The sequence below is a fragment of the Argentina silus genome (assembly GCF_951799395.1).
Source record: "Argentina silus genome assembly, chromosome: 11".
NCBI lineage: Eukaryota > Metazoa > Chordata > Actinopteri > Argentiniformes > Argentinidae > Argentina > Argentina silus.
In genome coordinates, this window is record NC_139665.1 from 12,502,528 (window position 1) to 12,518,549 (window position 16,022).

Below are 16,022 nucleotides of genomic sequence, written 5' to 3' on the forward strand. Positions count from 1 at the left end.
GGCTGAAGGAGACATAAGTTTCAGTTACATTGTTACAGTTCCTGGTGACAAAGTCCCATAGTGTCAGATGCAAGGCTTTTCATGCAGTTTATTTATTTATGTCTCGGATAATACATCTCATCAAAATGTAGCCAACATTTGGCCCTTTGAAATAATACAATTGCAGCAACCAAGTGGGATGTTCCTGTAGTCATAATGCTGTCAGATTTAATCATGTGGTCTGGGAGTACCCTAGTCCAAAAAATCCTATAGGATTCTAATTTAATATATATTCTATAGGATTCATATTAGATTAAAAATCTAATAGAAAATCATGTTAGATTTTGGAACCTGTTAGATTTGATCTTCGAGATCCAAAATCTATTTTTTAACCTATGATAGCATCCTATAGCAGAGGTTGCAAAATCTAACAACATTTTCTATTAGATTTGTTTTATTGGAATCCTACAGTATCCTATAGGAGTCCAATAGGATTGGTTCCAAAATCTGACCCCCCCCCCCTCCAACCAATGAACTATCCCACCCCTGCTACCACCCTTGTCACTTAGATGGTGACTCTATAGTGGGGAACCGGTGTCGTGTCAGTATGTGTTCACTTGTCAAATAGTGTTAATTCTATTAATTGTGGTTTTAAGAGGTATCTAAGGCCCTAACCCATTGGCCATGCAATGCTGAACTTGTCTACTGATCCCATTCATACCCATAGATTTTTTGTTAGCGGTGGCTAAAGTTAGCAGAAGTTAGTAGTGTTTTTTACAGTTTACAGTAGAGTACAGTTTCTCCAGAACTATTTTAAAGCTAACATCTACATACTGGACCTTTAAGAAAAACTGTTCTCATAGGATTCTGCTTGGAGCAACAAAACCCTATACGATCCATTAGGATTACTTTTGATTTCCAATAGGAAGCCCCTCCCCAACAGGATTATTTATGTATAGGTGACAAAACAATCTTATGGGATTTCTAAACTCCTATAGGATCCAATTGGATTTCAATAGAGAGGACACACAATTTTATAGGATTATGAGAATCTTATATAATTCTATTGGGGAAAAAATCACCAATTCTATCTGACTAGGTACTGATCTGCGTGTATTGTCGCTCCTACAGACTTCTCCCCTTCCAAAATACACATGAACTGAATAGCCACGAATTATAACATATTATTCATGAGGTTATGCAACATCATGCCAATGAGACCATTTATATTTTTATGTCTACCCTGATTTTTCATCCCCTTTTAGAACATGAATGTAACCTCACTGTTGCCCTCACTGTTGCCCTCCCTCGCTGACAGCAGGTGCATTCAACCTTGAACCGGGTGCAAATTCGCGGTATGCTTTTGTTTTAAAAAGTCGGTGTGCAGCTTGTCGCAAAATAAAGCGGCTTATAACCATTACAATTTCATAGGCTCGGCCTAACTGACAGGCCCAGACACAACATAAAGTAGGTCATGCTCTGACTGTGTCCATGTCGATTATCATCAGCAAGACGCGGCATACCATATAGATGATCGCACTTTCGCCACTTTGATGTTTTCATGACGGTCACATTGAGCCACCTTCCGAACCGCTTTCTGATCCTTATGCATTCTAACACATCCCATAATAATAGGCATCACTGTTTTTGTTTCTGTGTCGTGCTTTCCAGTTAATAATCGGGATGGGCCCATAATTGGGCCCAAATTCTGCTTTCATTTGATTATTGATTACTTTATCTCCTTGTCATGTGTAGTACGTTACTCTGAACTATGATCTGAGCATATCCATATCAAACTTCAAGGTGTAACCTATCAAATGGCATCCTGCTTTTGCATCTGATCATCATATTTCTAATGTTATAAGCAGTTTAGTTTGGGTCAGCAGAATGTATACTTGTATATGATGTAATGACAAATAAATGAATAAACTTGAAGTAATGGCTGTTATACTTCGGCAGAGGACTCAAATGCACGACTCAGAGACAACTGAAATTCAACAGAATAGTTTTTACTTTCAAAAAGGTTTGGTACACAGGTAGGCAGTCAATGGGTAGGCAAAGCAGGGTACGGTACACAGGTAGGGAGTTCAAAAAGGCAGGCAGATAATCTGATAAGGGGTACGCAAAAAGGCAAAGGCAGACACACACTTGGAGATCAAACAAAAAAAAGGAATACTTATCACTAGGAAATGCTGGGACATATGACACGAAGGTACAAAGACAAACAGGTACAGAGACAGGGGAACATACAGACTAAATACACAGGGAAGGATGATGAGGAACAGGTGAAGCCAATCAGGGTGGGGTCGACAATCACACAGGCGGGAAACACACAAGGGCAGGTGGTGAAATGTCTGAAACGAGAGACAAGGTAAGGAACACAAAAATAAACATGAAACAAAGACAGACATAAACTAAGAAACAGGACGAGACTTTACACTTGATAAACTATGTGATGACTTCTATTTCTTCAAAATCTGACCAGGCTTCGAAGAGCTTGCAGTTCAAAGAAGATCTTGCAACACGATATTTTCCCTATCCTTAAAAAGAAAAGAAGATACACAGAGCCATTACAAATATATTACTCTGGAAAGTGGATACTCAAAGTTGGTAATGACGTGTGTGTGTGTGTGTGTCTTCCACCAGCAGCTGTACTTTTTCAAGCTCAAGTTTTAGCTTCTGAATTCATTTAACAAAAGTGTAATAATGGAGCAACAGGAAATTGCTTGAAATTCTGCCAGTCCCTCTAGGTCTGGTATGCGCTTTTGACTATTCATATATCAAGACCATCATAGGAGTGTGATGCTTCAAAACGGATATTTACACATACCGAACGCCAGGGCCTCTTTACAGAACATAATTTCTCAAAACATTCCCAGTGTTACACAACCTTTTTTGTACACTTATTCAGCCTGGAAAAAGAATGAGGCAAGGTTATGTAGAGAAAACATGTTCTTGGTTGTTAGCATGACCATGACATTGCTGATTCAAGTTAATGGTATGTCTGAAATACAATGTTTGGCACAAATATGTGAAAACAATATGCCTAATGAAAAATTTTACATGATAACAATAATAGAGAAAAACCCTTCTATGTATCCCAATTGCCTAATGAAACCTTTTACATGATAATAGAGAAAAACAGAAAAAAAAATCCAATGATAGGCTTGAAATCCAGGAGTCAGTTGTACATTGTCATGTAGAGCCACTACAATAGAAGAAAGAAAATCACAATAACACAGTATTATATGAAATGGCTGACCATTCTGAATCTGCCGTTCATATGCCTTTGTTCACACAGATAGTTAGCTCTGTCTAATTCTATGCAAATAACAGGGTCTGGGAGAAAAAACCCAGGTCTTATAATTAGGGCCCAGAGCAAGTCTTAACCATCTGACCTGTCACACCAGTAACATGTAATTCAAAGTTTATCCTTGAGGGGCAACAACATACCCTTCCACTGTTCCACAGTGTTCCTTCTGTGACATACAATCTGTAACATTCTAAATAGACTGTGGAGTTTGAAATTCTACCGCGAGCAACAGATTTTTAGCCTTGTTTACTTTATATACTGTACACACACATAGTCACCATCTTCACATGGACATTGGATGCTCAACTCATGTGTCCATAGTGTCTTAGAAGGGGCTACGTGGGCCTCTTGGTGCATGGTGAGATGAACTACAAGTCAAGTCAATACCACTAACAAGTCAAGAACATTTCTTTGGGCCTTACTTATGATATTTATTAAGTATTATCTGTGTCCCTGGGATCTCACCTGTCTGTAGTTGATAGATATGGTCCCCATTCCCATCATGTCAAAAGCTTTAAATTTATCTGTGAACAGACACATGCATTAAATAGACAGACAAGTACATACACGCACACACTCACGGTGCCTATTCAGTAAAGACATCCAGTAAAGACAATCAGGAAAGACATCCAGGAAAGACATCCAGTAAAGACATTTGTTTTTGCCCCTTCTCATATCCCCTCCTCCCGACCCTTCCTTACAGATCATAGTGTCCAGTTTCATCAGTAGGTACAGGAAGCCCGGGTAACTGATGGTCATGTCAGGCTCTGTGTATCGCAGGCCGATCAGCTGCAGGATGAAACTGTCCACCCGCATACCTGGAACAGACCAGACCAGATGAGCACAGATAAACTGCTGTTTCACAATATCCCAGCTGTTTCAGTTACCGTACTAATGCTTCTTAAACCAAATCGATGCGTCCCATGTCCGCCTCCTTTACCCACATTGTGCTCTGATTTCCTTTCAGACATGCCTACCTTGGATTTGTTTTGATGCATTTATTAAATCAATGCCAAATGTTTTTTCTCACACAAGAGACTCGTCAGGCCCATGAAAGGCAACATCTCGGGTCATACTGCTTTATGTCTATCAGGCATTGGAACATATAGGCTAGTCTGATTTGCTGAAATACAAATATAAAGGCTACATACAGATTAAATAATAAACAGCGACATCTCCAGTCGGACTGATGTGCTCATTGGTTGAACAATCGTCCAAGGTGGAAGAATCTGTTCTGAATCTGGCAATGTCTCAGGTCGCAGCTGCATGCTCAATATTTATGTTATGATGTGGCCGAGGATATTCATTCCACAAGGGATTTATGGATTTATTTATTTATGGATTTATTTAGGCCCATGCATTGTTTTCCCTCATATCTGACCCACCACCCGACATAAACGGGGTCCGACGACTTATGCGTTAACCCACACATGCCCTACATGTCACAGGCCGCCGTTGCTCTTGTGTTTCTAGCGGAAACTAACCCTAACCTACCGTCTGTGCTTCTGGTGGCCTGAAAGCATCCCAATGTTTCCCCAAACGTACAGTACCAGTCAAAAGTTTGGACATACCTTCCCATTCAATGGTTTTTCTTTATTTTTATTATTTTCTACATTGTAGATTAATATTGAAGACATCAAAACTATGAAGGAACACATATGGAATTATGTAGTGAACAAAAACGTGTTAAACAAACCAGGATATGTTTTATATTTTAGATTCTTCAAAGTAGCCACCTTTTGCTTTGATGACAGCTTTGCACACTCTTGGCAAGTTTGTGTCCAAACTTTTGACTGGTACTGTATAGGATAAACTTTTAAACTTAAAGGATAACCCTATAGGATTGGTGATAAGACTGTGCTCGCACCAATCATGTACTTTATGTTCTATGTGGTAACTATGTTCAGTGTATACAAAAACCTCTCTCATCAAAATACAAAAAACTAAATGCAGTTGTCGGCGAAGAAGCAAATGTAGTATTCAGTTAACACACAATTTCATAGGCAGCTCATAAGCAAAATGTAATTATGTCACAGGAGCATCCTCTAGTCATCCGAGCCCAATACTGAAGGGTTTGCCATATCTTGCTAGCATCTACCTACCCCTGGCGTTGGAACCTGGCGGGAGAGACTAGCATGCTGTAACACGAGCAGGCCTTCTGAGAGGTCGCGTTTGTGCAAGGTGGCGTCTACGCTGACCTGAGATAGGACTCTGCCTCCGGAGCGGGACAGACAGAGCCGATAACATTCTGATCAAAATGTGACTGTTGCATGCTAAGGCCTGCAGCTACATACATTGCACGCATGTCACTGTATTATTATTTTAATTATTATTATTATTATTATTATTATTACTGTCAATTACTGCTGCTACTGACACTACTACTGTCAACTATTGTCAATTATTATTGCTGCTACATACATTACACCCCTGTAATTGTTTTATTATTATTATTATTATTATTATTATTATTATTATTATTATTATTATTATTATTATATTGTATTGTTGATTTGTTTGATTGCTGTTGTAGGAGGAGCTAGAGCATTTCACTATATCACATACGGCTGTATGTGACGTACGTGAGCAATACAATTTTTGATTTGAAAAATGCACCCTGGCTAGAGTGCAGCCACTATGGCCATGCAGGCCAGATTCAAGCGACAGGTGTGAAAAATGCCTTTGACAGCCTGTGGAATCAATGAATCGGTTCTTAATCAATTCCCTCTCAATATCACCCCTTGCATGGACCAATGGGGATTGAACATAAAGAGTGGTGTGTTGGCGCCCCCTATAGGCACCAATGGTAGCTTGTTATTGAAAAGTTGTGTCCTGCCCAGGGGAGCAATCCTGCTGAGAGATGTTGAAGCTGTCTACACCATGTGGCCATGTGGAGAACTGCAGGGCACTGCAAAGGAAGTTGCCCAAAAGCATATATCCCCATTGAAATCCATGTTAAAGGAGCTGTCTGTTGGAAATCAGCCACCTCTGGCCACTGCGGCAAAGTTCACTTTGATGTTCCAAACAACATCCTCCCTAATAATAATATACTCCCCCGAAATGGACTTGGAGTGTCTGACATTAGCTGTTGTGTTTCTGCATGCTCGCACAATTCGAAGAGGCAGTTCTAATGGCTGTAATGACTATGTTTAATTGGTAGCGATCAGGGAATGAGATCCCTTTTAAGAAATATTTCATTTACGAACGCTGTTTTTGAAATGGAGTGTCCTACCCGACACTTGGTATGTGTACAAACATGTGGTAACGGAGTAGGAATCCATTGGGCAGTCAGTAGTTAGCAGTATCTGTACACAGTATCAATGGTCCTACCTGCAGCTTTCAAGGCAGGTTTGACTTCACGGCCCTCCAACGTCTGTGTTTTATTCCTGTCAAACTTCAGAAATATCTCCTGTGAAGTGAACAGACAGATTGTTCCAAGACTAGCACCATGGAATAACCACTCAATTCTGTCAACGAACGTAGTAATAATCATTTCACATGCGTTTGATGAGTCACATCATTATCGAATTAGTTATGTCAAAACATGATTGAATATCAAGTCTTTGATGGCTATCATACTTAAATTTTCCTCATCTTAAGGCTTCAGGGATACATGGCATGCTTCAGCCAATGTTCTCATCGTATTAGGCTATGGGACAAAATGATAGCAAACATTTCACCGGAAGAAGAATAATGGATTGGACTTGTTTTTCTAGGTGCACAGTGTATGGCAGACGTTTTGAAGTTTGAAGTTGGCCTTACCGTCCACTTCCTGATCTTTGCCCACAGAGCCTGAAACTGCTGCCAGTCCATCTGAGCTAGCCCCTGACTCTGGAGGTAACTACGGTCAAGGAAATGCCCCAGAAGCTACTTCATAATACCCATGAAGAGGTCCCTCAAAAATTTACTGAGAGGTTAAAGCAGAATTGTACCCTGTAATCCAGTAGATTTGTTGTTTTCATAGTTGACACATTCACAAAAAAAATCAAGTTTTAAAACAACATCATGAAAAAAGATCAATTCAAGTCATGACAGACATGATTTTCCTTTTTCCCCAAAGTGGAAGGATACATCCATGAGAACCACCAAGCTCTTGCAGTGTTCGAGACGCAGGTACTTCTCACTCCCTGCCAGCACTGCAGTCCAGACCAGGAAACAGGTAAGAGGGCGTCATGAAGAAAACAAGCCAGAGAAGATACATCATAGGGATTAATATCTAAAATCTACAGAGTAGGGGGGGAATGGATCAATGGGCCTGCAGATCGACCGGCCCACCGGGAATTCTCCCGGTACTCCAGATGGCCAGTCCGCTACTGTTAACTAGTGCAGGTTGATAAAGGAGCTACCACTGACCTCCTCCTTTTATAACCTCCGTCAACAGGTTGTGAAGCTCCAAGGGTCGACATATCCCCTTCAAACAAACAACAAACAATGTTTTAGTAGCCATGCAATCAAATCAATCGTTGGAATGTGTTAATTTTTGCCCCCCCCCCCTATTTGGCCATTATGATGCTTAATTTTTTAGCCAATCAAAGTGTTGTTGCTAGGTAAACACCACATAAAACACTTGGCACTCTAGGTGGTGAGTATTCCGGAATTCTTTGGTGAGTTAAACAGAGTAGAACAAAACAACAGAGTAGAACAGCCTGCCACCTGGTTGCAGGTAAACATGGTCACCCACCTGGTTGCAGGTAAACGTGGTCACCCACCTGGTTGCAGGTAAACGTGGTAACCCACCTGGTTGCAGTGCTTCTGAAAGAGCTGTTGTGTGGTTTCGAGATTGGGCAGAGCAGACAGGTGTGGGGAGGAGGGCTGCAGAGAAGAGAGACCCACAGTCACACTCGCTTGCACACAAAGCATCAATAACCCATACAATAATACCACAAAACCACCTGATATGCAGTATCTGAGTCAGTATATCTACTTTATACTGTAAATAGCACATCTTGTACCTCTATGGTGGGATTTTCTTCAGTGCTTGGCTTCTCAGCTGGCCTGAAAACAGTAGAATCAGGAACTTTGACATTGAACATGAAGAAAAAGCTCATGTTAATAGTTCTTCTGGCCTAGCACGTATTTTGGTTAGCCTATGAGATGTCAAGGTGGAATTCTTGCTTACACCTATCAACTCCAATCAGATCTATACTAAGACTCAGGGGGTCTTAGTATAGGGGTCAGGGGTCAGTTTGGGATTTGGGCGATCTACTCACATGGCAGCGTTGCCCTTCTCTGTCCACACGCGTAGGATGAACTCCCCCTGCTGATTGGTCATCGCTGTGGAGGGGATAATGATATAATGTCCGGGCGCTAGGCGGCCGTAAATCACCACCTCTCTTCGGGGGGAGTAGCCCTCTGTGCTGAGGAGGGGGCGGAGCACATTCAGGTCCTGATAGCTCAGGTAGCTGATGTTTGAGCTTGCCTAGACAGAGAGAAGTCATTCGGATGTGTACACACACACACAAAATACTGTACCAAGGTCTGCGTTAGAGTCCTGCATCAAGTTGGGTAACCGCAGTTCCGCATGGGTAACCCGCATTAAAAAACGTTTGCTGGTAAATCTTTGGCTGAATGTAAACACATAGGTTGGGTTTCGGTCCAAATCAAGAATGTGGTTGATCGAGTTTGATTTAAATAATGTATTTACCATATACTGTACAGTATTTGTGTTGCTGTGTAATTTAATTCTCATGCAAGATTCTAGTCTCAAAGGCTCTCTAATAACAATTTTACTTAAGGAGTATGTATGTGTATGTGTGTGTGTGTGTGTGTGTGTGTGTGTGTGTGTGTGTGCGTGCGTGTGTACATGCGTGCCTCCAAGCATGCGTGTGTACCTTGTATATATCCAGATGGATGGCCAGGGGCACTCCTCTGCGTCTCTGGTGCTTCTGCATGAGAGCCACCAGGAAGGAGCAGGTGAGCTCAGGGTCGCTGGGGTCATCGTCCTCCTCCAGGAGGGTCAGGTGGAACTGAGGGTTCTGCCAGAACCGATTAACCGCCCCTAGCAACCATCAACAAATCGATTGCCACATGAGTCAAACTCATCCCGAGTGTGTGTGTGTGAGTGTGTGTGTGTGTGTGTGTGTGTGTGTGTGTGTGTGTGTGAGAGAGAGAGAGAGAGAGAAGGATCGTGCCGTTTCCTACCTCCTTTGGGAGAGCCCCCTGCAGAAACATTTGATACCCAATTCCCATGATGCATTGTGCTCTCCCACATCCGCTCAGTGTCGGTGGGCATACTCAGGTGACACACCTCCATCAGGTCAAAGTTCTGACGGAAGTCTGACACAGCCATCCTGACAGAGAGAGAGAAACAGGGGGAGGGGGGCAGATAAGGAAAGACAAGAGAGTGGAGGGGTGTGGGGGGCAGATAAGGAAAGAGAAGACAAATTGGACTATAAGTCTTAGAGAGAGAGAGGGGGGGAGGGAGAGAGAGGGAGAGAGAGCGAGAGGGAGATGGAGAGAGTATCCTGCTGTCCTGTGCTGCCAGCTGTGTCTCAGTACTTGGTGAGACAAGTCCTCTCCAACCCCAGATAAGATAAGAAAGGAGGCAGATAAGGAAGGAGAAGACAAACTGGACTGTAAGTCTTAGAGAGAGAGAGAGACCGAGAGAGAGGCGAGAGAGAGTGAGAGAGAGAGGGAGAAAGAGATAAACAAGTTGACTGACCAGAATTCCCCGTCCTCTTTCTGCACTCTCTCCAGACGCAACTGTTCCTTCTCACTGACTTTACTCCACTCAGGCCTGTGGATACATACATTGTGAGGAACCTACACACACACACACACAGTTATATACTTAAGACTTACAACACATACGCACACTTATACACTTAAGACTTACAACACACATGCACGCACACACACACACACAGTTACACACTTATTGCATCTCTCCCACACAATACAGTAATGAGTCAAAGGCTTGCAAACCCATTCATGTCACTCCAGGGTCCTTCCCACTCTCTCATGCCCCAAGGGTTGCGAACACGCACCAGATCCAGTGTCTCATAGTTGGTCTTTACCTGAGGGAGAGAGAGAGAGAGAGAGAGAGAGAGAGAGAGAGTATAACTGTGCAACTGTTTTAGCCCTGTATAACTCACTATTTGGCAAGCACTGAGCGGATAATCCAACAATTAAAACTGTAAGTTATAACTGTTTATTGACAGGTAAGGTGACACACTTTATAAACAAGTTGTAAACCATTTATAAACATTTTAAAAAGAGCAATTCATTTTGAGACTAATAGTCTTAATGGTAGAGCATAGCGCTAGCTACACTCTAGTTCTGGGTTTAAGTCCTGCTGGGACTGTAAATATACAAATATGTATGTTAGCAGACACTTTTATCCAAAGCAACTAGCAGCACAGTGAGTCTTGGATAAAAGTGTCTGCTAAATGGCATATCATATCATGTATCGTATCATATCAAGCCAGAATGGAATGACTGTAATAGCTCGATAATTCCAGTAGGGGCAGTAGTCTTACCTTGTTGACTCCTGTCACAGAGTAGGCATGCCTATACAGGATTCCAAACCCATTGTTCTCCTCAAGGGGTCCCTGAGGGAAAGAGTAACCCACACACCCCGATCAATCTATATTATCTCTCAATAACTTCCATAGAATTCCACAACACTCACCACATTTTATATGCTGTTTACCAAGCAACAACACTTTGATCGGCTGCATACTTTTTGCTGACTAAAGTCATCCTTGGCACTCTAGCATGTTGACTTTGGGCGACTTTACTCCCCAATGGCACTGCCTGAGATAACATTGCTACATAACCACTGACTGAATGGATTTGTTTTCTACTGTCTGGATGAACTGCACAGATTAATGAACTGCTCAGATGAAGGCAAAATCATGGTGGGAACATCCTCTCTGTTCCTCTCCCACGAGGGCTTACCTCATGACAATTTGGGCGACTTTATTCCCCCCTGGGCACTGAATGAGTTGATGTCCCACAATGCCTACCCACCTGGCAGTTGGCACAGTTGATGAGGGCTCCTTTAGCCAGGAGGGGCTTGAGGAAGGCCACCACGTCCCTGGGCAGAGACTCCACGCTCAGGACCTCCGTTATCCCCCCGGTCATATCCACCATGGCCTCGTGGGGGAACCCCATGTTCAGAGCCTGGTAGCCCCCCTTCAACCTGTGTGCAACAGGTCAGAGTGGAACAAAACTTTATTTGCTTCGCTTTCATAAAATGGAGATTTGTCTTCTAGGTGACAGATATGTCTTCCAGGCTTTGATATGTCATGGGCTCCCTGCCATATTGTATACTTGTATGTTGTTGTCGTTTAACTCCAGACAGGGAGCTCTACGGAGCGGAGCCATCCAGTTACGCCAAGCTTAAATGTATTACCACTTTCGAGTAATAATGGTTAAACCAACTTGAGTGTCCTGACAGAAATATGAATACTGTGTATCTATCATATACAGACATGCCTCTACGTCAAGAGGAATAGGCAGGAATAGGCAAGTCAGCTCTATGCAAATTGATTATTTTTTTAGTGTAGCCAGGACATTCAAGTTCGGTCAAGTGCTGTAACACCTTAATTTCCCCTTGGGGATCAAAGTACCTATCTAAGAGGACTAACACGTTTCTTCACGAAGAGCAAACAAACACAAGAGAGAAAGACAGCAAATGGATAGACCGACAGACAGATAGCATATACAAAGAGACAGACAGACAAAGAGACTGACTTGGCGTAGGCCTTCTCCAGCAGAGCGCTCCAGAACTCGTCCTTGTCTGAGGAGCTCATGTAGATCAGCTTGCCCTTTTCTGTCGGCAGCCGGTCATCAACTTCCACCTCCTCCCACTTCCCGTACTGCCAGAACTACACACACACACACACACACACACCTTTAGTTTTATCCAAGAGTGGGGGGGGCATCAAACAAACAAATCATTATAACACACAGATTACTGTGTGATAAAGTTTGTTCAATGGTCTGCTGAGGCTGACCCGGAAGGAGAAGCTGCCGTCGTAACCCTCACGGAAACTCTGTCCCATGGGGACCACCCGCTCCAGCAGGGGGCGATGCAGGGAGAGGGAGGCCAGGGCGGAGAGGAACCAGCAGTCATCTAATACAGAGAGAGGGGCCCTTAATAATATAATATATGCCATTTAGCTGACGCTTCTATCCAAAGCGACTTACATTGCAGTGAGTGCATAGATTTTTCAGTATGCATGGTCCCAGCAGGCCCTTGTGATTGGGTCGGAGTAATAGGGCCTATATTATGTCTAGCCTATCAGAAGACATGGTGGAACTATCAGTGTATTGCTTAAAGCTTAAATCTGATCCTCTCAGATCTAGACCAGTGGGGGTAGGGGGTAGGAGGTAGGAGGCAGGGGGTAGGAGGCAGGGGGAAGGGGGTAGGCGTTGATTTGGGATTGGGGGTGACAGTAAATAGTAAATTCCCTTCAGTTCATCATGTCGGCCAATAGAGAGCAAGTTCAGTCCTTCTCGATCACTGATGACCTGATATAATGCACCGGGTCAGACACACAGTCCACCAATAAGATCACAGATCACGGCTGTGTTCCAAAATGCGTTCTTGCACTCTACCTAGAGCGTCTGCAAGTACGGACATGCAAGAGCGCATTTTGGAACACAGCCACTAGTTTCTGGGGAACAAGACCAGATAGAGAGGCGCACCGTGTCGTTAGGAACCACTTACTCAGAATTCCCTGACAGACGTCCATGCGTGTCGCTCCACCCACAATGAACTGTGCTGAGGGGCAAATATCCTAGGATGGGAGAGAGAAAGCAAGACACGACATGTTTGAAAATGTCTGGGGTTTATGCAGCATGTTCCCCACTGTTGGGTAAAGGTCAGAAAGGCGGGATCGCCAAAAGCTGTACTTTAAAAAAGACTGCTCCAACTTATTGGTTGTACTTAAAGGGACAGTTCACTGTTTCACCTCAAATGAACTATCTGACTTGGTTGGAAGTTACTTTACATGATTTTTTTTATTTTTTTTATTACTTTTATCACTCACATTGTTTTTTGTTAGCGGTGGCTAAAGTTAACTATTACTATTTAAACAACTGAACCTTGGATTTCAGCTTATCCCGGCCCAGACTTTCAATGTAAGGAACCGTCTGACTATAAAGTGTAGAATAGTGAACTATCCCTTTAAAGCCAGACTACTACTAACTCCCCACTTTCACATTCGATCTCCTCAGCTCTGAAAAATATCAGTGAAGTCAGGACATACTACTTTTGGCTTAATGTGGATAGGTTGCTTACGCTAGTACAGCCAGTGCATTATTGTGGGCTGTGACATAGAATTAATGTAGATGTAGATGTTATGGAAGAGTGTTTGTTGACCCAAGACTACCTTCTTCATCAGAGGGTAACACAAACACAGCATGTATAATGTCAGGTGAAGGTTCAGCAGGAGTGTTCTGTGTCACTGTGAGAAAGACCAGTCAAACAGGATGTTCTAAGTCCAGGACAAGGATTCGGACATAATACTACAGACACAGGCCTATCCTGTGTGTTCTTAAATTCTGTGTGTCTAATTGTATGTGTTACTATGAAACTTGACCTCAGTCTTTTCTGCGCCTCACTGCTGGAACAATAACAGAGAACGTTTCAGTTGGTTGCTATGGTGCCACTAGAGCAGTTTAAAGTTTTGATTGAGGACCTCTTTGTTGAAAAATGAGTTTGTTTTTCTTGATTGTGTTTTATTATGTTGGAATTTTGTATATTTAATATGTATTTTGGTAAGCTGTGTGTATGCAGGGCTTACTTGTAAAAGAAATCTGGGTCTCAATGGGACTCTCTGCTAAAATAAAGCTTTTTATTTGTATTGTTTTTTTGTTTTTTTCTCTGCTAAAATAAAGCTTTTTTCAAGAGCTTTTGCATGCTTACTGTAGATCTGCTACCTCAGCAAGCTACCTTGTGATCTGATGAGGACGGCCGGCTCTCAGTAGAGTCACCCGCCTCTCAAACATATCGAGTACCTAGAAGCTAGAGAAGTTGCTTGTAGTGTTTTCATGGTGAGAGTGTTTGTATACATTTAACGACTCGAGTTTCACAGTTTCTTTAGGCTACTGGTAAGCTTAAAAAGGACCATCAACAAAAAGGCAATGATGGTTTATAACGAGTATCCCATTTAATACATTTTATAAAATTTTATAAAAAGGCACGCATGTTTACGGTACAAACTGCCACACGTTTTGCGCGCTGCCCTCCCTGAGACCCATTCATGCGTAAAGTTAGGCCAGGAAAACCTCAGACAACAATTAGTTAACTCGGATAGTTTGGTAGTATTTTCAGTACCGGGACTTCCTTAATGGATAGGAATTATCTTCGACAGGTTGTCTGTCAAGGCCAACAGTTACCCGTCCATCAGAGGTAGATGGCCGTATGTGGGCGCGTCCTGTGGGCTCACTGTGATGGGAAAAGCCTTGACCCACTCCACACTACTGTTAATTTGTCATGCATTGAAAATAACTGTACAGGGGCGACATCCACCCCTTGTATGATGCGAATGCAAAATATCTCACTTACATCTGACACATTGGCAACTACGTGTTATGTCCGTGGGTTTAATTAGCTAATAGACTCTGATTCCGTAAACGATTTCAACTATAACTTAAATATTATTGATTAGGCTACTTGAATAATAGACACCATATCCTATATATATATTACAGGCATATGGCTATAGGTTATTTTCATAATGCTATACCTTTGGCCGTCTCCATTCCATTCTGGGTGAACGTATTTCCCCCGCTGGAAAGTTGCTGTCCATGAACAAGCCATCATCTACAAACTTGAAATTGTTGGCATAGTCGGTTGTGGAATATTGTTGCCAACCTTGAGGAGAAAATCCAAGCGATTCCGTCGACTCCACCGAGTCCAACTCCTCGGTCGGAATCGCCTCTTTGGTATCACTCATATTTCCGCTAAGTTCGATCTGCTCCTGAAAATGAACCGATAAGCTAATTTTCTTTACTCTAGAATTATTGTGCAATAAATATTTTGGATATCTCAACACTTACTGGTGGTTAAAGTTGGACTACTTCTCCGTGAAAGTTAGGTCTCCGAATGAGTCGATTTGGAATGGCCACTCCCTTAAATAAAAGAAAGAACTTGCACACCTGAGAAGTAAATCGCGGACTCGCTCATACAGTATGCCCCAGAGGTATATATCTGCTATACAGTTTTTTGTTTTTTTTTGTATATAGCAAACACACCTTCTGGTGAAATTAACTGATAAGAAATCTGATGTGACCTGACTGCTTGAAATATCGAAAAAAAATAATCTTGTTTATAAAGAAAAGTATGTATGAGTCAATCATGACTGGGTTTAAACATTAAAATATCAAGTTTCATCTTCCTCAGCTGGTTGAATGGGTTGGGACAGAACAATGTTCATTTCACATGCGGTTTCAAAGATAGAAATGCACTCTCTTTTGGAAAGCTGGCTGGGTCATTTTGGCACACCTTAATTTCACATTATGTAAACAAGGATATGGCCTACTGTCTGCACCTCTGGGAATGATTGATAGCATTTCCGGTACACCTTTTCAAGTATACTTTAGAAATGTTTGAGAATATACTGGGCCAAAGCTGCTAAATTGAGTAAAAAAAATAAAAATAATTAACAATCTTAAGAATCTTATTAGAACGGCTGCAGCCTACAACATCTGAATAACCAAAGTATAAAAATGCTTTGATATTAACATACAATTCAATTCAACATGTCATGAAATAGTG

The 16,022-nt window shown here is 42.2% G+C and overlaps 1 protein-coding gene across 2 annotated transcripts; it reads right to left on the minus strand.

The window, feature by feature from the left end:
- Positions 1 to 1,967: 1,967 nt before the first annotated feature.
- Positions 1,968 to 15,428, minus strand: LOC310812078 (calpain-9). Of its 2 annotated transcripts, XM_083680497.1 has the most exons (21): positions 15,305 to 15,428; positions 14,992 to 15,225; positions 12,969 to 13,038; positions 12,253 to 12,371; positions 11,990 to 12,123; positions 11,264 to 11,435; positions 10,771 to 10,842; positions 10,217 to 10,308; positions 9,954 to 10,028; positions 9,434 to 9,582; positions 9,124 to 9,290; positions 8,503 to 8,711; positions 8,245 to 8,287; positions 8,030 to 8,104; positions 7,646 to 7,703; positions 7,364 to 7,428; positions 7,055 to 7,123; positions 6,623 to 6,701; positions 3,994 to 4,110; positions 3,758 to 3,816; positions 1,968 to 3,187 (listed from the first exon to the last, which is right to left on the minus strand). In XM_083680497.1, the coding sequence occupies exons 2-21, from the start codon at positions 15,199 to 15,201 to the stop codon at positions 3,161 to 3,163; spliced, it is 2,061 nt and encodes a 686-aa protein (XP_083536623.1). In that variant the 5' UTR covers positions 15,202 to 15,225; positions 15,305 to 15,428; the 3' UTR covers positions 1,968 to 3,160. The 2 variants fall into 2 exon arrangements, with proteins under 2 accessions (XP_083536623.1, XP_083536624.1); XM_083680498.1 differs by having other exon boundaries at positions 14,992 to 15,406.
- Between the last annotated feature and the right edge of the window lie 594 nt (positions 15,429 to 16,022).